General features: G+C 39.1%; 1 protein-coding gene and 1 non-coding gene across 3 annotated transcripts; both read left to right on the top strand.

The window, feature by feature from the left end:
* On the top strand, positions 1-17813 carry LOC142388445 (sodium channel regulatory subunit beta-2-like). Of its 2 annotated transcripts, XM_075473691.1 has the most exons (6): positions 2-281; positions 9241-9401; positions 9478-9694; positions 10230-10422; positions 12202-12266; positions 12838-17813. In XM_075473691.1, the coding sequence occupies exons 1-5, from the start codon at positions 206-208 to the stop codon at positions 12209-12211; spliced, it is 657 nt and encodes a 218-aa protein (XP_075329806.1). In that variant the 5' UTR covers positions 2-205; the 3' UTR covers positions 12212-12266; positions 12838-17813. The 2 variants fall into 2 exon arrangements, with proteins under 2 accessions (XP_075329807.1, XP_075329806.1); XM_075473692.1 differs by lacking the exons at positions 12202-12266; positions 12838-17813 and having other exon boundaries at positions 1-281; positions 10230-10426.
* On the top strand, positions 2151-2224 carry trnat-agu (transfer RNA threonine (anticodon AGU)). The gene has a single exon. It is a non-coding gene; the product is annotated as a tRNA-Thr (tRNA).
* Positions 17814-22010: the final 4197 nt, after the last annotated feature.

The raw sequence follows: 22010 nt of genomic DNA, 5'->3' as shown, positions 1-22010 counted from the left end.
ACTAACAAACCGACAACCATAAGATCAACCGTCATAAGGCTACAGACACTGCCAGCCATGTCCTGCCTCTAAAACAATTTTTACACATTTTAGCATTATAGCGAACAATTACAGAGCGGAATTTCTGCTCTTTTTTTCTATTCCACTGCATTTTCATCCAGAGACATATCGGTGTTTTTAAATTTTATACGGAGAAGGAGAGAAAATGTCTTCGCCCGCGCAGGAGAGGAGGTCTGGCGTTCAGGCGGTGAGCGCGCTGCTGCTGCTGCTCTCGCTCTCTGGTAAGACACAAAACAGCCAAAGCAATCAGTGTTATGACACATTAAGACGCCGATTAAAGGGACAATGTAGTGATGTCTCTTTTTTCACTCATATCCGAGTGCGTGTGTTACCTTAGGCTGTGCGCAGAGATTGAAAGGGAAGTGTTTGTGGAGGTATGATGGGCGTAATATGAAATAATGTCGATTGATTGTTGAGCCATATTTGTACATGGTTTGACCAGGCCTCTCATTAAAACGGCACTGTTGTGGTTTTGCTCCACCAAAAAAAAAAAAACTCCCACTATAAACGGATACCTGTTCGGGTTTTTTTCATTTTAGTTGGACTTATTTACCACATCATGTCTCTGTTTAGCCCCTTTACAGCAACATCTGTGTCCTGGTGTTGCACAGCGTTGGCATGGGATTATGGCGCACCATATACAAAAACAATTGGCGTAATCTGTGTTTATAATTATAGGTTTTGTGACCCAGCGCTTCCAATGCTGAATGATGGATAGACACAGGCCTTTTAATAGGGTGCTAACAATCCGGTGCTGATAATTCTTGTAGCAGACAGAGGCTCATAGGTATATGAATTTATACAAACACGTGAATGTGTGAAACAGCAGGATAACATGAAACACAAACTGGTTTGTGATATTTCCTTGACAGTCAAGCTTGGCATCCTGTCACACAGTGCCCTGCACATCTAATCAAACGTCATGAGACACACTGGGTATAAGCAAACAACCCCAAAATATAAAAGTCAACTTCCCATCACTTGTCCTGTACCTGTAAACGTGTAGTGTACCATAACAACTCAACAAGATCCTCCCAGTTCGTTAATAAAAGGATTTTTTTTCTTACTTTTTCCTTGACTGATGCCATCACCGTTAACCTACTTTACAGGAAACAAGATGTGTGATGGAGGAGATAGCATTTAATGTTTTAATACTTTCAAATTCGGCACAATGCATTCCTGCTTTCTTTGTGGGGGGTTGTAATCCACCATGTTCTGTAGCCTGCTGACAAAGATAACAGCATTTAGAAATCACAATATATTGGAGAGAGGACATCCAGGTTTCTCCACACCCTGACAAACAAATAAAAACTATGCCTATCTTTTTTTCTAAATCATCAAAAATGTTTTCATGAATACAGCCACTGTGAGAAAATATTGACGGAGGTGGGTTTTGTCAACCAGCTATGTTTTGAACTTCTTGTTTCATCAAATGCAGCTCATTAGAGACGAGACATTGTTGTTGATACACTCTTACTCTAAGCAGCGCCAGGGGAGAGGATGCATTAAAAGGCTCGCATTTAGATCGGTGAAATGATGTTCAGTGATTTGAAATTGCTCTGAAGAACTCACAGCACTGCAAGCTTACTGTTGTCAAAATTGACACAATTCCTCCATATTTGCTTACCAACTAGTAAAAGTACATCACATAAATACATAGGTCAATCACCCCCCCCAAATAAGATGTGAAGCCAAATCTTATTAGTTTCTCATGTATTGTTTGCTGTCCTTCATACATACACAAACAGAAGTATAAGCTGGTGGCATATCTGTTAGCATACCACTCCTGTGATGTTCACATTTTCACAATGTGAGCCTTTTAACTTTGCTTAGCAACTGCAGTTACAGTTGCCACAGAGAAGCACTAGAGGGCAGCAGAACAATGTGTTGAGGAGGCACTGATGTGGAATTCTAATTTGTCAACTTGCAATCGTCAGTTTAGTGAAGAAATTAAAGATTGAACAAAAAAATAAATAATAATAATAATAAAAAAAAAAACTAAAAAACTAAATTGAATCTGATATACTCAGCAGTTCAGATGGCAGAAGCAGAGCTGACACTTTCCCACTGAAATCAAGGGCATACATATAGGCGCTGTGGCTTAGTTGGTTAAAGCGCCTGTCTAGTAAACAGGAGATCCTGGGTTCGAATCCCAGCAGTGCCTTTTCATCACAAAGCCTCTATATCCAACTTGATAACATCTCCAACTACATCCTGTTATTCTCCAAAACTGGACATACCATCAAAGGATGAAATTGTCTTGATCTCTGTTGTATTTGTATCTCAGCATATCTACTAAAATTGAATAGCTTCTGATACAAATTTAATGCTACATATTTAGGTGACCCACAGTACTGTGCCAAAGTATATAGTACTTAATGTGTTCAGATTTTTATTCATCACACAGCACCATCAGGCAAGTGTGTGATTGATCCCGCCTGTATTTTGCTGCACAAAATAGAAACCCAGCCCACAACTACAATTATGAAGGACATTATTGGGCAACAATAAGATCAAGGTGTCCTGACCCATAGGGGGCGGGGGGGGGGCTTCAATTGTGCCTAATCAGTAACAGTGCTTTGACAGAAAGATGGTGGTGACACCACTCTGGTTGTTTAAAGAGTATTATCCATCATATGTAGTTAGTAAACACCACCACCCCAAACTACACTGAACAGCGGTGCCACTTTTTTCACATCTGCAGCAGGATTAGCTTTAAGTGAACCCTCTGTGGTTTGTTTATAGGTTTAAAATCTGCTGTCCATAAAATGTACTTTTAACACAGCCAGAATTTATGACTACCTCAAGCAGACATGGTTGTCAATAATACATAATATTGAAAGAGTGAAGGGGATAAGAGGACATGGACACGAATAGTACTTTCTGAGGCCTCTTTCGTTGAACTTCCATCAATGGTTGCCATGACCGCAGTGAAATAAGGCAATCTTGGATGTTCTGAATGTGTCCTGGTATGTGGTTCTGTTTTTTTTTTGTTCTATTTTTAAATCTCTTGAGTTTAGTGTTGTTTATATTACACTGACGCTGCACATTTTCTTTATCTATCATTTTACATCGTTGAGACCTATCCCAGTATAGTCATGACATAATCAGAGTATGTTTCACTCCTTCCCGGAGGATTTCTGCAGCTCCCTGACGAATCCGCAGCAGTCATGTTTTTGTAGCGAGCCGTATTGGCCTCTGGCTGCTGCAGTGTGCAGAACGCAGTATGACTTACTCCAAGGCAGGGGGCACTAGAGACAACCTCAGCTGTATTGAACCTGACAAGATACAAGAATTTAAAGGCAGCCCGCTGCAGCCGAAATATTCTCCAAAAAACGATGCAAGTCCTTTATCCAAAAACAAGCGTGACACTTGCCACCAAAGCTGCCCTATGCTGCTCTGGCATTATTATCTCTGCCTGCTGTCATTCTCCAGCGGTCAGTTTTCCAGAAAGCCCCCTAAATGATTTGTAAATTGAAGCCTAGTCTCACACAAAAAGGGTACGTGTCAAAGTCAAATGTTCAGATGCCAAGCTGAAGTTGCCAATAAATTAATTACAATTGATGTCTTGTCCTGACCTAATCGAATGCATCTCAAGTGCATATGACTTTTTGCCTGTGGCACAGAGAAACAATCATGTCTTCAGCAGCAAAAACCCTGCCAGAGCGAATGCCACGAAATTATACCACAGAGCCAAATTAGAATCAGATCTAGTGTTAATTATCCAGGGAATGAAAACTAAGTTAAGTGGTGACATATTAAGAGGGTTGTTTCAATGAGCCCTAGGAAAGGACTGTCATGAAAATTAGACAGACGGCAAACTTTTTTTAAACATCCTCTAATCACTCAGCTGTAAAACTTTGGGTTCTTGAATAAGCTTTAAATCACTTGTAGAGGACAGCAGATTATTTTATGTTTTCAAGTTGGTCTTTTGTAAATTTTTACTCGCTGATGCCTAGTTGAATTGAAATCTGGAAATGGGAGTGTTTAACCGAGACTGTGATATTTCCTGTAGCCCCCTGGACAATGGATTAACGGATAATGACCAGTTTTTTAAATTTCCAGTTTTGTACAGAAATATTTGCACATTTTTGAATGGATGTTTTCCCAGTGGCTTGTGACAGACAAGCTGTATTTATTGGTCTGTAATCAAACAGAAGCCATTTTTCAAAATTACTGTCAAATTTGTAGCAATCTTAACAAATGTCCCAAAATTTTTTAAATGCATTGAAAGGAATTAAGAAGGCTGAAACGTCAAAAGGTGGCAATCTAGCTTTCATGACATATGGTGGCAACAAACGGGCTAGAAAAAATTAAAGTTAAATTTTATAAAAGGTCACACACAAAAAATATTCTTTGCTTTGACCATATTTTCAGGATTTTTTTTACATCAGTCAGTTGTTTTCTCCTGTATATGTGGGAACAGCTCAAATAGCTCATCAGTTATTCATGTTGCAGGTTTGCTACATCAGAGCTTATTAGGGGAATATGTTTTCATCTCCCTGGATGATTATCAACTCTTCCTTTCTTTCTTTCAAGAAAAAACTAAAAAAAACACTTCAATTGTCAATCCAATAATTTGATTAAATGTGTAATAGTCACATTGGTCCACAGTGCAAAATGTTCCAGTTTTGCAATAAATTAAACAATTGCCACATTTTCCTTAATTTGCTCTGCACAAAGTTGCTGCTTACATTTCATATATCATCACTTCAGTGTGCAATGTCTCCACAGATCAATGTTTGGCATCTTGCTATGTCTACCTATGTGATGTTGTTCACTCTCCACTTTTTGCAAAGAACATCGCCACGCCCCCTTCCACTGTGATGTGGTCAGAGATTGAGACGATTCCACATTGTAATAAAACAGAGACAGCTAATTGTACTTCTTGAGCATGAAGTAAGAAGCTAAAGAGCTCTGTATGCAGGTATATATTAACTTGTATTAACCAGGCTCATCTCCGTCTCTCTCTCCCGTACCAAAGTAAGGAGTTTTGGCTGGTTTTGCGAGATGGCACATCAAAGTACATGCATTCACAAGAGTATTTTGAGAGATTTGAAGTTCGCTTTACTGGTTGATAAAATAAACTCTTGTGAGATGAGATTCAATTCAATCTAATAGTTCATCAAAATACAAAAAAAGATAAAATGGCATTAATGTCAACCATTTTATCCTTTTGTCCATACTCTCCAGCATGGGCATCACTGGGAGAGCACACTCCTGGTTTGACTTCTACCTCACTGGTCGGTCATTCAAAGTATCTTGGCTTTGCCACACTTCTGCAGCGCACCACTTTGCCACAGGGGTACCCTAAGGTTCAGTACTGGGACTTCTTGTCTTTGCCATATACACCACCTCACTGGGCCAGATCATTCGATCACATGGCTTCTCATACCAATGTTATGCTGACGATACCCAGCTCCATCTGTCATTCCCACCTGACGACCACATGGTCTCAGCACGAATCTCAGACTGTCTCTCTGACATATCGAAATGGATGAAAGCCCATCACCTCCAACTGAACTGCTTGTCAAACCAACCATACACCACAACATCTGCATCCAAACTGAATCCCTATCTCTTTCTCCATCATCGGTAGCTAGAAACTTGGGTGTCATGATTGATGACCAACTAACCTTTAAAGATCATGTTGCCTCCGTTGCTTGACCATGCCACTTCGCATTGTTAAACATAAGAAAGATCAGACCCTACCTAACCCAACACGCCACCCAGCTCCTGGTGCAGGCTATGCTCATCTCCCGCCTTGACTACTACAACACTTTCCTAACTGCTCTCCCAGCCTGTGCTGTGAAACCGCTGCAGATGGTCCAGAACGCGGCGGCGCGTCTGGTCTTCGATCAGCCGCAAATAGCACACGTCACCCCTCTGTTCATTGAACTCCACTGGCTACCTATAGCCGCCTGCATCAAATTCAAGTCACTGATGTTCGCCTAAAAAGAATGCCTTTGAAAAGGCTTATGTCTTTTCATGTGTCGTTCCACGACGGTGGAATGACCTACCGAGCGCTACCAGAACTGGGACATCCTTGTCTATCTTCAAGAAACTCTTGAAGACCCAGCTCTTCAGAGAGCATCTCCTATCCTAGCACTTACCCAGTACTTCCCTACTCCCTCTACTTCACTTTATCTTTCTGTACTTCCCTCTATCTATCTCTACACAGTCACCCTGTCACCTCTCACAGAGTCTGACTAGTGGTTTCCTTCTATGTAGCTTATTGTTAGCTTTGATGTTAGCTGTAATGTTATAGGGATATCCTCATTTGTAAGTCACTTTGGATAAAAGCGTCTGCTAAATGCATAAACAGAAACATAAAATAGAGTAACAAAACATATATTTGTTAAACATAACAAAAGACCAAAACAAACAAGACAAAAAATGCAAAAATCTCTTGGTTATTCTTTGTGACGATTTCCTTTTCAAGGCTTCTTCTAATTCTCAAACTGAGCACAGAGAGGAACGCTGGGTGGACTTGGTCTACAATTTTGGCCAATTTATACGACTGGGGATTTTATGGCCCTTGTCTGAGAGGGGCGATGATCCAGTTCAAAGTTTAATTCTAGTTTTGAATTTGAAATTGAAAATACATCTATTTTTACATTCTCTTGTCCCAAAACATATTGTCATTCAGTGGTCTGAAAAATACATTAGCAATATGAAGAAATGTTTGTCACGTTTGTATATAAGATGTAAAGCAAGTTATCAAGTGTTAAATGTAGAAAGTAAAAAACGAAATACCCAAAATAAACTGAAATTGTTTCAATTACTTAATTCTTAATGGTGGATAGACTGAAATACCCTTTCAATTCAGATGAGTGCCGGTACATTTATGCATATGAATAAAGAAAAATGCATGCTATCTTATACCGTGTTAACACAAAGAAACACACATGACGGCATGAAAATGGATTCATAAATTAGTTGAAGTTATCATTCAGATGTCTTATTTTATGAATAGACATGTCTCTGTTTGACCTTTTCTCTGCATTGACCTTGTAATACAGTCGAGTAAAACATATGGAAGTAAGCTAGATGAATGCATGGGGTACTGGAAAGGACTCACTTGGGTTGAAGTAGTACAGGGTTTTAGAAAGAAGAGGTACTAGAAGAGAGGCGTAAAGGGAGGCAAGGGAGCTGGACAAAGATGGGAGAGGAAAAAAAAAAGAGGGGCAGAGAGAGGGAGGAGTCGCATGAGGGTGCCTCACTGCAGTATTTCATCTGTTAGCAAGTCTCTGCATCTGCCTGTCTCTCTCACTAACCACAGGACTGCTGAGTCAGCAGGAGTAAGAGTCCCTACCAAACGCTTTCTCGCGCCGTATATCTGTGTACGGCTGATAGTAACAAAGGCGCATATGTCTGCAGTGCTAATGTGTGTGTATGTGTGGGACGCCGGCAGAGGTGTCTGCTTAGATTCATTGCTGTGAGCTCGGTGTGCAGATAGGTCAGTTTGCAGGGATGACATTGACATAGCACAGTTAGCAGGGTTAGCCCGCTGCTGACGATGCACCCCTTGTGTGTGTGTTTGCATCTGTGTGTGAGAGAGAGACTGAAGCAGGTGCTGCGCAACATCCACACATCTGACTTCACTGTGCGTGTGGAATATGGTATGCATGTAAGTGTGTGTTTGCGTGTATGTGAATTATATATATGGAGTGGGTGGAGATGTGGAAAGTGCAAGGGCGTGTGTGCGTGCATGTGTGTGTGTATGTGTAGTGCAGAGAGAAAAGCAGGCCTGTGGAGTGGTGCAGCAGCAGTGGGAAGGAAGCCAGAAACACTCGACTGCAGAGGAGAGATTGGTGCAGAGTCCTATCGTGCACACGCACAAACACACACTTGCATGCTGAGAGCTGCGCACAAATTCTGTCTGGGGAGTGTAAGACCATGCTGAGACCAAATGTTTCAGGGGAGGAGAAAACTTGTGGAACCTAAATAACAATTGCATTTATCATATTTCAAGGTGCACTGTGAGCAGTTACAATACAGTATCATGCAAAGATTCAAGCACCCCTGGTTAGTAGCAGTGGTGGTTCACAGTAGTGGTAGTGAGTAGTTCAGTGAGTTAAAAGAAGAACATTAAGTTAAAAACAACATAATTTATTTTATTTATCAGGCAAATACCAAAAGACTAAAAAGTATGGGTCCCCTGCTTTGAATTAAGTGACGTTCTTGGGCTCTCTCGTGTGCACTACATTTTTGAGAACTCTCAGCAAAGTTTCCAAGCTGTTGGGGGAATCCTCTTTTCATCTCATGCAGGTTTATATTAACATGTGTTTCCAGAAAAGCTAGTAAACACATTTCAGTTCAATCTTTATTTAACCAGGATGAAATGATTCTTGAAATTAGGAATGTCCTGGTCGAAACAGACAGCACCTCAGGCCAACAGGAGTTACAAGCGTTTCAAGTACACGTACCATGAAAAAAACAACATTTACTTTTCAAGTCATCAACTGGCTGCAACACAAACCCGAAAATATGACCGATCCTGACTGCTGAACAGCTGGAGAGGTGTTACTCTGATTTAAGTGTGCATTTGCAAGCTGAGGGTTGTATTTGTGCTGCTGTGGCTGCAACATACAACATTGGACCACCACTCCTGAGTCTACGAAAATCGTATTTTTTAAGTTGAGCACGGTTTTGAGTTGTCTCTACAGCAATCCTACAAGCAGCTCAAACAGCAAACAGCTGTGCTTTTTTTATGTCTTAGTAGTCATAGTTTAGCTTGGATCTCCCAAACACAGATTATATGTGAAATTATACACCTTTAGATGGCTCTAAATGAAGAGCTGTGGTGTAGGTCAAAGGTCTGGACCTCCTTTACACTGCATGACTTCACTGGAGTTATGAATTTGACAGACTTGATAAAGGCTACCAGTCAAGGCTGACATTAACATATGTGACCAGTGACTTTACTTGAACTTTAATGTTTGATTTTAAACAAGATTCCAATTTAACTACCCCGGCCCGATTGACCGTATTAGAAATATTGCAGGAAAAAAGACTGAATATCAGTTTTAATATAAAATCTTCTTTTATACTAAAATGTGAGCAATCATTTTTTTCTCCCATATTTTGTTGGCATTTCTTAAAAATGGCAGACATATAAAAACAACTTTCATTGTCGTTGTATCTTAGCATTACCTGTGCTTATGTTTTTATTTGCAGGTTGTTCAAGCATGGATGTAATTGTGGCCAATAACATTAATGCACTGAATGGCACAACTGTCAAAATCTCCTGCACATTCACTTCCTGCTATAAGATGGACCCCACCAAATTTGCTATGAACTGGACCTACCAAGAATCCCTCAACGACACAGAGGAGATGGTAATGCAGCTCGACTTTACCACATTCACACCAACTACTCATCTTCAAAGTCTAAACACTTTCTCTCTCTCTGTAGTTCATGACCTATTATCGAAAAAGGGGAATGGTACCACTGCGTTCAGACCGGTTCGGAGAGAGGGTCATGTTTATTGGGAATCTGGATAAGAATGACCTGTCAATCACTCTATCTGACGTTCAGGTGGACGATGAGGGGATTTACAACTGTTATGTGAGAAACCCTCCGGACCGCATCCAGGGGCATGGTGTCATTCAACTCAATGTCGTGACAGAACGTAAGATGATAACTCTTCCTTCAGCAAGCACAGAACACAGAAAAAACTCTATAAATCATTATCCTTGATTTGAAGATACACTTACTGATTGTCCCGCAGTTGCATCCCAACAATCCAGGACAAAACTCTGGACAATTATTTTCAAGGAAAAATTCAACTAAAATTTAGATTTTGCTGTGAGTGATAAAACGTTTGTTGATTTGAACAAAACTCCACTGCTGTTTTAACAGAAGGATAGAGTTGCTTACTTTATATCAAACATTTGTAACTTACTTTGAGTGGGACTGTGTTTGTGTGTTTCCTGGTACATGTGAATCTACTGGTGATGAGTCAGCTTTTTATTTATTAATGATGAGCAAGAGGTTGAAGGTCCCTAAGCATCTCTCTCTCACACACACACACACTTACTCGCACACACAGAGGCTAACTCAGCAGCACTTTCCTTCTTTCCACTATGTTTAATCAGCCCAGCAGAGCTTTTAGCCAGCCATTCTTTGTCTACAAAATGCTTAACCCTCTCCTCTTCTTTCCTCAGTTCCCCCTCCAAGAGATTCAACCATTGCAGTTGCTATTGGGGCATCAGTGGGCGGAGCACTAGCTCTGCTGATCCTTTCCATGGTGGTGGTGAAATGTCTTCGCCGTCACCGGAAACAAGAACTGATTTCAGAGGAAAAGATGGAGGAGGAGGGGAAACTAGAGGCTGAAGCTGTTGCAGAAGAGGGTACCAAGTAAGAGAACTGGCCATAGTATCCTGAATCTTCAATTAGAGACTAAACCATCTTCAAAGTCAAGCAACAGCTAGTTGTATGTAATTCTTGTTTTACCAGCATATGCTGATTTATATACCATGGGTTAGACATTAGTTTGCACAGCTGTTCAAATGACACGTCACTTAGAAACATTGAAACATTGTTGTAGCAATCCCCCCACAAAAAAAATGTTTTCCACTGTTCGTGGCAATGAGCCATTCAAGTGGACCAGAGCAGATACTTGCCTTCCTCACTTTGCTACCATCCCAAATCTCAAGAACCAATATTTTGTTTGCAATATGGTATTTTTGGTATGAAAATAGCTGTGAAAACAAAGGCCTACACCACGCATACACCAATTATTTTCTAACCCATATCACACGCTACTTACGATACTTGCCCTCCTCATTTTGCTACCATATAAAAGTGGATACAATGAGCTCTAGCATGCACCATGAGACTCAAACTGTATTGAGATATGGCAGTAACAGAAGCCAGCGTAGGTGGTCTCTTTCAATGTAAAGTGTGAAGACAATTCATCTTCTCTGAGTAAGGAATATGATAAGGGTTTGTCCACACTATGCTGCTCTGCAGTGTAATAACAAAAACATGGGTTTTGTTATAGCATTTGGGCTGTTTAGAAATTTTGATATATTGCAGATTTACAGCTAAATTATATAAAAAAACTTCAATTCCAAAAAAGTTGAGAGGCTGTATAAAAAGTAAATGAAAACAAAATGCATTTTTTTTGCAATTTTCTGCAAATCTCATGAACCAATATTTTATTTCCAATAGAACATAAAAACGTGTCAAATATTGAAAGTAAACCATCTGACTTCTTCAGTAACATGACTGAATAGAAAAAGAGCACCTTGAAGAAACAGAGTCTCTCAGAAGTAAAGATGGACAGAGGTTCAGCTATCTGCAAAAAAAACATCTACAAAATTGTATAGCAATGTGTGAGTCATATGTGAACACGATCCATAAATCCAACCATATTTTTATGGGCCAAAGCTAATTTTAGCTAATCCTTTTCGGAAATCATGGACGCTGCATCCTCCAGACTAAAAAGGTGAGGGGCCGTTTGGCTTGTTATCCGCACTCAGTTTAAAAGCCTCCATCTTTGATGGTATGGTAGTGCATTAGAGCCCATGGAACAGGCAAGTTTCACATCTTGAAAGACACCATCAGTGATGAAATGTACCTACGGGATTTAAAGCAACATACTCCTGTTCACACATTTTTCTTCAGGGAGGGCATTGCATATTTCATAATGTTAAACAACGTATGGCATCTATTGCAACATCTGTTACATGGCTTCATAGTAGACTCCAGTTGTTGACCTACCTGCCTGCAGTCTAAACCTTTCACCAATTTAAAACATTTGCTTCATAGAATGCAGAATGCAGTAAAAGACTGTTGAGCAGCTAGAATCTTTTATCAGACAAAAACATTCCTCCCTCTAAGCTCCAGAAACTGTTCTCATAAATTCCCAGAATTTTATGAAAAATGTTGGTGCCATTTTAATCAAGATCAGCTAATGTTTCTCATGAAATAGAAAAATGGCTCACTTTCAACATTTAATATGATCTCCATGTTCTATTGTGAATAGTATTTGGAACAATTTGGAAATTGTTGCATTGCAAAGAGACATTCCATATATAAACCAGGTGCTCTCATTTGATTGAAAAATTGGGTAACTTATCATGCTGTTGGATACCTCTACTACCTCTTTTTTTCTTCTTTTCTTTTTAATAGACAACCATAACTGGATTGTTCGACTTAACCATTCTCTGGAGCTCCCATTTCCAAAGCCTCATCTGGTAAATATCCATTCGTGCAAACTAAACTCATATTATCCACCATCATATATAGCATAGTTGTTGCTAACTGGAAACTAAGTCTTGGAGGATGAAGACAAACAAAATTGAAAACAGGCGATCATTCACGAGATAAGTTGTGTGAGCATTGCAACATGTTCACTTTTTCTGGGACAGATTCCCTTTACACATTTCCATCTGCTCTGATGTTCACCTACTCTTCTGAAAAAAGGCAAAAACAACTCAAATAATAATTATATGAGAAACTTTTTTTTATCGATTGATGTTGTTTACATCTACCTTTTCTAAAACACAGCGGTATTGTTAATGCTACTAGTGCTAGAACTTGACCTGAAGATAAATGTCTACAACAGTCGAGCCAAGAAGGCGCTACATTCTTAGCATTATCTGTCTGTGTCATGCTTCCCAGATGCAGAAAATGATTTAGCCGGACATTAAAAGGACAGTAATGAACAGAATCAGAACTTGGCCAAAAGTAATCAGTTGGATCAAGACTGTGGATGTGCAAGTTATTCCAATAAAATTACAATTCCGTCTTTCTCTTTTCTTTCAGACATGCGCACCCCCTCCCTAAGATGCCGTAGTAACCACCGCTTCAATCATTGTCCTTCGATGCAGCCATCCTCTCTGCATGTGTGTGTGTGTGTTTGTCCAATGCAGTTAATTCTTTGTGTGTATGTGGACTGAATGCGTCTATGTCTGCGTACATATTTCTGTATGCCTGTATGAGATGTGTGTTTTTCCAGTCAGGAGTTTAAACACCACATTCTTTTATTCATAGCTCCAAGTCACTGTCAATAACAATCGATGTATTTCTTGTAATGCTGACTGCCATTTTCATAGCACACGACATTAAGTGTTAGGGCTGGGCAATGTGACCTTAAAACAAAACAAAAAAATGTATTCCACAGTATATTTTGAATATAGGACTTTTGAATATAGGAAAAAAAGTAATATTTTTGCTCTCATTTCTTTCGATATATGTGATTTTAAATTTAGTCAGAAGTTTTATGGAAAAAAAAAAGTATATAAATTACTTACAGCTTGGTATAAATGAACCTAACAATGTCTGTGGAGGCAGAGCTTATGAGATAAAATTTTAACAATCTGAGCTTAAGTTTTTTTTGAATGTTTTGGGTTTTCATACTATAAATCCAATGACTCTTACATTGCCTCAAAGCCATGTCTTTTTACTGCCTGCATACCCTGACATAGATCAAGTCAGTGCAAGTATAATGTGTCTCTCGACAGCTGGATTTCATTGTTACAGGGATGTCATCTAATCAGTTTCAGTAATGTCTATTTGTGTCCGAACCAGAGAAGATTCTCATACATTCCTTACAGTTTAGGAGTTTTTACGAAACAGCTCCATGGTCAGTTAGACATTGTGGCTCGTCACAGTGGGGAAAAGCACAAATGCAGCTAATCACCATAACCAAGTTTCCACTTTTTTTTTTCTTTTTCTTTTTTTTTTTTATGAAGTCATTGCAGTACGTGTTGTCTTTCATCAGCTTACTGAATGTCTTGTTTCTCTATGTGTCTGTAGTTTGTAAACTCGAACATGCTCTCGAAAACCCCAGAGGTGAACAAAAAGAGAGCAATAATTTCACAGTACTGTGTCATACTTTGAAGTTGGAAAGATTACATTTTCCACCAAATTTATTATGACAGTGGCACCTCAAAGGAATAGCACAGTTACATGTACAGTAAGTCGCGCTAAAGCTCGACGTGGCCCATTTATTGGAACCACTGTCCCTCTCCCAGTATACATGCACGGGAGCAAAATCAAGTTATTAATTGAAGTGTATCTGACGCCAGGACACTGTGTATAAGGGAAAACTTTCAAGACACTTTGCTTCTTCTACTCATTGGGAGATCATTATACATGTTAAGCAGCCAAATTCACTGCGCAGAAGCTGTAGTTAAGAAAAGGGATTTTGTCAGATTACGCTGTGGTTGTAAAAACTGGATTTGATCAAAGCAGAGTGACATTCTGGAAAAGCTTTAGGCAGGTGCGAATTGACAGTCTTAATTGGCTGATTTTCAGTTTGAATTTCTGACGTGCTTGGCCATCTGACAAAAGAAACTGAGAAGTATGTAACCTTACTGATTTTACAAAAAACGTGCAAAAAGATTCAACTTTAGAGCATGTACAGAGTCTCGTTGAGCATATAAGTGCAGGAGTGATTTGATCCCCAACCCCAATATGTTGGCACGTTAGCTCCGTTTTGAGAAGCTCGTTTTTGTATGATTTTAGTCGGACTAACACAGTAATTCATTTTTTCCTAGGTTCATGTAAGCATGATTATTGATCTGAAGCATCTAAAACAATAGATCATTTCTACCTTTGCCTTTTGCCAGTTGCTTTTATGTTAGTTGGTTTTATTTTGATATAAAAGTTGATTTAAAATGATAACCTCATGTCTTATTTGCCTGTCAGGGACATGAATGAGTTACTGCACTGGGTAAAATGACCTGAGTTGCTGTTCAGAGCACTTTATCAGATTTACCTTCAGCAGCATAGTCAGATTTATATATTTCTACGACATATTATAATACCGTCCACCCCGTTTTTTAATCTATCCTGGCTGATCCTGTATAAAGGAATGATATGTTACAGTGCCTGAAGTGGAAGGGGCATTTTTCAGTTCAGCTTCCATTGTTTTTAGGGTAACATGGCGTTTTACTATTTAAACATGCAGTACTTACAATTTCTGCAATAGCTGCAATACTTCAGTTCAGTCATTTACATATCTTGCAAAGGAAGAATTGCCAGTGGCAGCATGGAGTCTTCCGCATAGAATTTACTAAGCAGTAGATGGTGAGCATGTAGTTAGAGATTAAGTCAATTATCTTGAACTATTTGACAACATATTTGTCAAAAACATATCAATGTGAAAAAAAACTCACATTGCATCTACAATCATATGTTACATAAAAAATTTGACTTATATCAACATTTTCAGACACCAATTAATCACTAACCCATATCGCAGACTGATATGAACTGTAAACTGTAAAAACATGAGCAAATAATTCCAACTCTTCCATGCTGATAAATAAAAGAAGTTAACATTTACGAGCTGACTGAGAAGAGCATACATTAGAGTTCTTATAAATTTAGGTTTCTCTGGTAAGTGTAATTATCCACCAAGTTTGGCAGCAGAGACAAGGACAGTTTATAAATCTGCCAGAGAAAAGAGAGAAAAACTGTGAGATAAGAAAAAAATAATTTGAATAAGGGACAGTCATTTTGTTCTTTCCGGTAAACAATATCAATGCCAATTCAAAGCATGTTCAAGATTTCACTCTCTGTAATTTCTGTGTAAACAAGAACTGATTTCAGAGGAAAAGATGGAGGAGGCTGAAGGTTGAGGCTGAAGCTGTTGTAGAAGAGGGTACCAATTAAGAGAAATGGCCACTGTTTCCCGAATCTTCAATTAGAGACTTTAGAAACCATCTTCAAAGTCAAGCAACAGCTAGTTGTTTGTAACTCTTGTTTTACTAGCATATGCTGATTTAAATACCATGGGTTAGACATTAGTTTGCACAGCTGTTCAAATGACACATGTCACTTAGAAACATTAAAACATTGTTTTACCAATCCGACCCCTCCCCCACAAAAAAATGTATTCCACTGTTCGTGGCAATGAGCCATTCCAGTGGACCAGAGCAGATACTTGCCTTCCTCACTTTGCTACCATCTCAAATCTCAAGAACCAATGTTTTCTTTGCAATACGGTATTTTTGGTATGAAAATAGCTGTGAAAACAAAGGCCTACACACCAATTATTTTCTAACCCATATCACACGATGGTATGAACTGTAAGCTGTAAAAACTTTTAAGTAAATAATACCAAATGTTTCATGATAGAATATAAGAAGTTAACATTTATGAGCTGACTGAGAAGAGCATACATCACACTTCTGAAGAACTTTGCTTTTTCTATGAAGCGTAATTATCCACCCAGGTAACAGAAGCATGCACAGTTTATGAATCTGTCAGAGAAAAGAGAGAAAAAAATTGAATATAAGGAAAAATAATATCAGCGAAAGGACACTAAATGTGTTCTTTCCAGAAAACAATATCAAAACCAGTCAAAGCTTGTTCAAGGTTTCATTCTCTGTCGCAGGGAAGTGATGCTATTTATCAAACATAGCAATCTTTTTCATCAATTTTTTCAACAATTGCATTTATCTGCACATTTAATTTAATTTCAGAAGTTTTTAGTTGCACTTTATTGTGTTTGCTCTGCTTCCTGCAGACTATTAATTAGCTTCCAAAAGTGAAATATTTCATATCATGGGAAAACCTATATCTTTGAACTCTTAAGAGGATCTCAACAGCAACCATACTTTAGAGACTGGAAGAAACATTAATGAGAATATTGCGCCTTGATACATACACTTTAAAGAGTGTATATAAAAACCGATCATTATATACAGTAGAATTTTTTTAAATCCCGTCTCTTCTCTGACTCCAAAGTAATGCCTTTACCTCAACAGTTGTGTGTGAAACTGTAGATACTGACTTGCACATTAACACACTGGCACTTGTTCTAATATAATCGTAGTGGAGAGCATGTGACATCTAGAAAAAATTAGGAAAAAGATGATGTTGTGAAAAAAATATTAAATGGTGTTTTGGATGGTGTGGTTGCTGGTAGTGTATTTGATTACTCCTTTGTTTGGAGCACTTTGAATGTTCAAACAAGTCATGACGTACGTTTCTTGATCTGTGGTGATCCAGCATTTTAGCTTTTTTAATGTCTGGATGTCTCTAGGATGTTTCAGTTATATTGTGATAACACCAACTTTGTCAACAAGGAGTTATATGAATATTTATAATACTGGAGGGTGGCTGCTGCCTCCAGTTAGGCCTAGTTTCTGTCTTTGTAAGAAAATAATAACAACGATAACAAAACGGTACATATGTCTCTGTTTAGGCCTATTAGGGTATGAGGCCCTAATTGGATTTTTTTATTTATTGATTAATTAATATATTGTGTCATTTTAAAAGCCCATGTTTATCATTACAATAGCATATTCACAATTAGGTGTTGCTTTGATGATCAATAAAGCTCAAGTTGGCACTGAATACAATCAGCAAGTGAAGAACCACAACATGGTGGTGCTTTGTTGAAAAGCCCTAATTCTGTCACATTTCATGGGACCGTGCAATCATGCATGTTTACGTTGTAGGGTTTGTAGACCCACTGGTGATCGTATAGGTTAACATTTTGGGCAAAACCAAAACAAGGAACACAGAACATGGAAGGTTTGACAGGACATGACATTATATACTGTCTTGTATTTATCAAGCATAAACAGGTTAATAACAAAGATAATAACACTAAATACATTGTGCATTACTGTTGTGCGCTTCCAATTATGTATTTGCCCTGAAAAGTTTCTCTTACGTCACTTTTAATGTTAGTTGTCACTAAACTAATGCTTGCACTGTGCTGCTTCTGAACAAGCAGCAACCATTACATTGTGTATTTTGAATAAAGATCTACAAAAACGGCCGTTTTTTTTGTACTTATTCCACATCAACCCATCTAATATCTGTGCATGCACATCAGGGTGGTCCTGAAGCCTTGTCCCAGCTGACACTGGTCAAAAACACAACTGTTATACCACCAGGACATCACAGGGATAATACACAAAGAACTTCTTTCAAATGAGGAGCATTAAGCAGAGTGACGTAGATGAGGAACTACATAGAAACCCCACACTGAATTGTAGGGCATACAGCTGCACTGCTATGCCACCTTGTAGCACCCTCATATCCATAAATCTCACAGTGTCCCATCTAGTACAGTGATTTTATGTCCTCTGGGGCACCAGGAAACCCACTGCATGTTCCTCTTCTTTACTACTAAGCTACATCATATTGGATTGCTCCAAAGAATGAACACACACTCTATCTTCACCGTTATGACATCCAAATAATTGTGTCTAACATATGTAAGCGCTAACCAGCCAAACCCAGAAAGCCAAGCTGCGCTCGGATCTCATTAGAGACGACAACCTACCACTGCTCCACTGAGAATCACTCAGAGGTGACTTTGTGAATGTAGAGTATGTATTTTCAGCTTTTGCAGCCAAACAATATTCCACGTTGTATCTGCACTAAAGTCGAGTCGAGAAAAAAAAAAAAGATGCATGAAAATATGCTATTTTGGTGGTAGTCGAACGTTTTGATAAAGTTAAGAAAAAATGTATTATGACCCAGAAAACCTTTTGAGTGGTTGTTAGAGTTAAAATCATTACTTGGATTTGGTAAGTTGAAACTTTTAAGCGTTTTAATTGTTGTTTAGGTTGTATTCACGGCTGCTCTTGATTTAACGCCAATCATCGCGTTCCTTAAAGCTTGGTTAAGGACTTATGAGGTTAAAAAAAACCTGGTCGCATAACAAACTTGTAGCTGGGACGTGACATTCTATATTATGAAATCACTGCATGTGATACAATTAAATCATCATTTTCTAAATAGTGGTTACTCTGTGAGCTTCACAGGCACCAAAATAGTTTATATCACTTTACAATACTGTATGTATATATTTTTTTCCAACGCTGGAACAATTATCAAAGTGATAGTAAATTAATTAGTAGTTTTGATTGTTTTCTTTGTGCTGATCTGTAGGTTAACTTTGGGTGTCAGGCTTTTCATGTTCTACGTCTCGCTTTGCTTTACCTCCTGCTTTGCTTTGATACATCTTTTTCTTTCTGTAATGGAACAAGTTTTACTTACTGTTTTGGTTTTCTTGTTGTCTAGCGTCCTTGTTTTGTAGCTTCTATTGAAATATCTTCTATTTAAATCTGCATTTATGTTTTTATTTCTACAGACTGGTTTTGTGGAAGTCAATGAAAAAAGATTCAGCAATAGGAAATGTAGAAGAAGCTGATGAGACTATAGACATTTAGAAGACCAAATAAAACATGTGCATTTCAACATTAGAGTGCTGCGACACAAACACGCTTTTTTTTAACAGCATTTGTATTTAAACGGCAAACTATAACAATATATAATGCTGTACTAAAACAAACCAACAAGAAATCTTCATAAACAGTCTAACTGCATGGAACGCACAGGTTACATTAAATTATCAGCAGTGTTATCTGGTACTTATGAACTCAATGTGTGTGTGTGTGTGTGAATCATTATGTACTGCAGACCTGCTCTTAACTTTAGACAGCACTCACCTTATGACGGTTGCTGTTTCCCACCAGCCAGGCAGATAGATGGACAGATGTAGACACAAAAGGTGCACAAACTATGGGGGGGGAAAGTAAACCAACGGAAAGACTGCGAAAACCAAATACACAGATAGATTTGAAAAAGTTGAGCATGCAGCAACGTTTAAAGAACAAAGACTAACTGACCTGTTCTTATAAAGAAAAAGACGAACACACAAAAAAGAAAAGGTAGAGAGAGGCCCACCCTGCTTGTGCTCCTCCACTCAGATGTGTTCTGAAATCTGCTCACTCACCGGCTGGTGCAAAGAGAAATAGGCAGAGAGGAAGGGGGAGGGGATAGAGCAGGTCCATATGTGGGGTGAATTGAAGGTTAATCAGCGAGGTGAAGTGGTGGTTGGGAGAAGATGGAGGTATGGAAAGAGAAAGAAGGGTCTGGGGCTCTCTGAGTAAGTCGCTCTATTCGGACCAGCTCAGCTGTATGGCTTCACTGCAGCATTTCCCTGCCTTGGCCGTCCCAGAAACAGATCCTCCACTCCCTCCCTCCCTGCCTCTCATCTCACCTCCCTCTTTTGCCTCCTGTCCTCTCTCCTTGCTCCTGTCATCCCCCACCATATCTCATGCTCCCTCCTCCTCTTTTACCCATCCTGTCTTTCTTCTCCCTGAACCTCTATTTCCTCATACCTGTGTCCATCTCATGATCTCCTCTCATCCTCCTCCTCCTCCCTTCTATAAACAGACTCCAAGGTCACCCTGTCCAGAGACAGGTGTGTGTGCGCTCACGTGACTGCGTGCCGGCGTGCATATGCAAAATTGCATGTGTTCATATGTCACTGTGTGCATGCATTTAATTCTCCCTCTCTTTACATGTGGAGTGTATACTCAAACATACTGTTTTACCAACAGCTTGCATCCACAATTTTGCCTACATGTAGCTGAGTGCTTATGGTACAGCATGTCTCTCACCATTTATCACTACATCCCACACACACTTAAACTAGGAAATTACATAAAATTTCAAGAGATGGATTACCTGACAACATCGATGTGTGAGAGGAGTGGGGGTGTCAAGCATCCATCTTACCTACATGGATCGTTGTGAAAAAAAGGGGGGGAAATTCCAGAAAAGGAGCATTATTAAGTGGTAAACAAATATATAAAAAATATTTCTTACAATGCTTTTTCATCATTTTCGGAAACTCACTGAGGAAACTATAATTGCAATAATCACGGAAAAATCCATATACCTCTTTGTTGTAGCACTCTGGTCAGCATAAGGTGATGCAAAACATCATGATGACATTTACAAATTTATAATAAGTTTGAACAGACAGTCAAGTATTATAAAGATAAATATTCTTTGGATTATATGAAAGGCATCCTTAAAATAGAATAAAGTATAGAACACATATATACAGTTTATTGTTCGGTAAAACGATCATTCATTAACCTCATTTTCCATTCCCCCTTTATCCTATTAAGGGTTGAGAGAGGCGGGTGCCTAAAGCAGCAACTGTGCAACTCAATAATTGATGTTTCCATCTGCGATGACAAAACTTTTATTTTTCTTACCAAGAATTCTGCTCTTCAATACTTCCCTGTAGCCAGAGAAGCATCACCAGACCAGTTTCATTAGACTGTGACGATCTGGTACATGACTGAAAAAAAAACAGTCAAATGTTATGGCAGTTTTTCTGGGGGGGATTTGAATTTCCCAAATGGTGAGTTTCAGTTATATTCCACAGTACGTTAAGTGATTTGCTTTGATTTCTAGTAGTTCAAAGATGAGTAAAAAAGGAAGATGTATTCTGTATACAGCACTGGACCTCAGGAGTCGCCCTGATGTTGGAGAGGACACTGCTAATGTGTTTGTCAATTGGTGAGGAAGACATGAATCTTGCGAATGAGGTCAAGCTGCACATTTAGGTTGTGGACTGGTGATTCTTCACTGCCACCCGATGTTTTGAAGGCTGAGCCGAGATTGATGAAAGGTACACAGTGGCTGTGTGATGTCCTCGATGTAGCATGTTATGTAGCGTGGTGTGATGGACAAATTACTGCCTCTCTGGGAGTTTATCACAGTCACTATCGAAGTCAAACTTTCGGTATAGATTTGCGACAGCCTTGAGCACACATTCTTCTACAGTCACAAGTGTAAATGTGTGGCTGCATTATAAAAAGACTGGGGGGGTTAGCCCTAACCAAGGTAAAATTAACCTTAACCGAGTAGTTCGTACTTCTAGCCCTAACCGAGTGATGCTTCTGCCTTAACCCAACCAGGATGTTCCATAGTATAGTGTTCTATTTACACTGAACCAGGGCAACCAGCAAAATGGCATCTTTGAAAATAACACTCGTCATATGTTGGTCTTAAAGGGATACGCCACCCCCAGGCCGAATTAAGTATATCCCCGCATTCCCGAGACATAAATAAGTGTGTGGGAGCGTTTTCCTGGCGACCCAGGCATTGTCCGAATCTCACAGCACTGACCACTGCTTGGTTGCGCGTAATACATACATGCTAGC

This window comes from Odontesthes bonariensis, chromosome 9, assembly GCF_027942865.1.
Source record: "Odontesthes bonariensis isolate fOdoBon6 chromosome 9, fOdoBon6.hap1, whole genome shotgun sequence".
Classification (NCBI taxonomy): Eukaryota; Metazoa; Chordata; class Actinopteri; order Atheriniformes; family Atherinopsidae; genus Odontesthes; species Odontesthes bonariensis.
The sequence above is the reverse complement of the archived record's forward strand: the minus strand, read 5'-3'. Positions and strand labels throughout refer to the sequence as shown.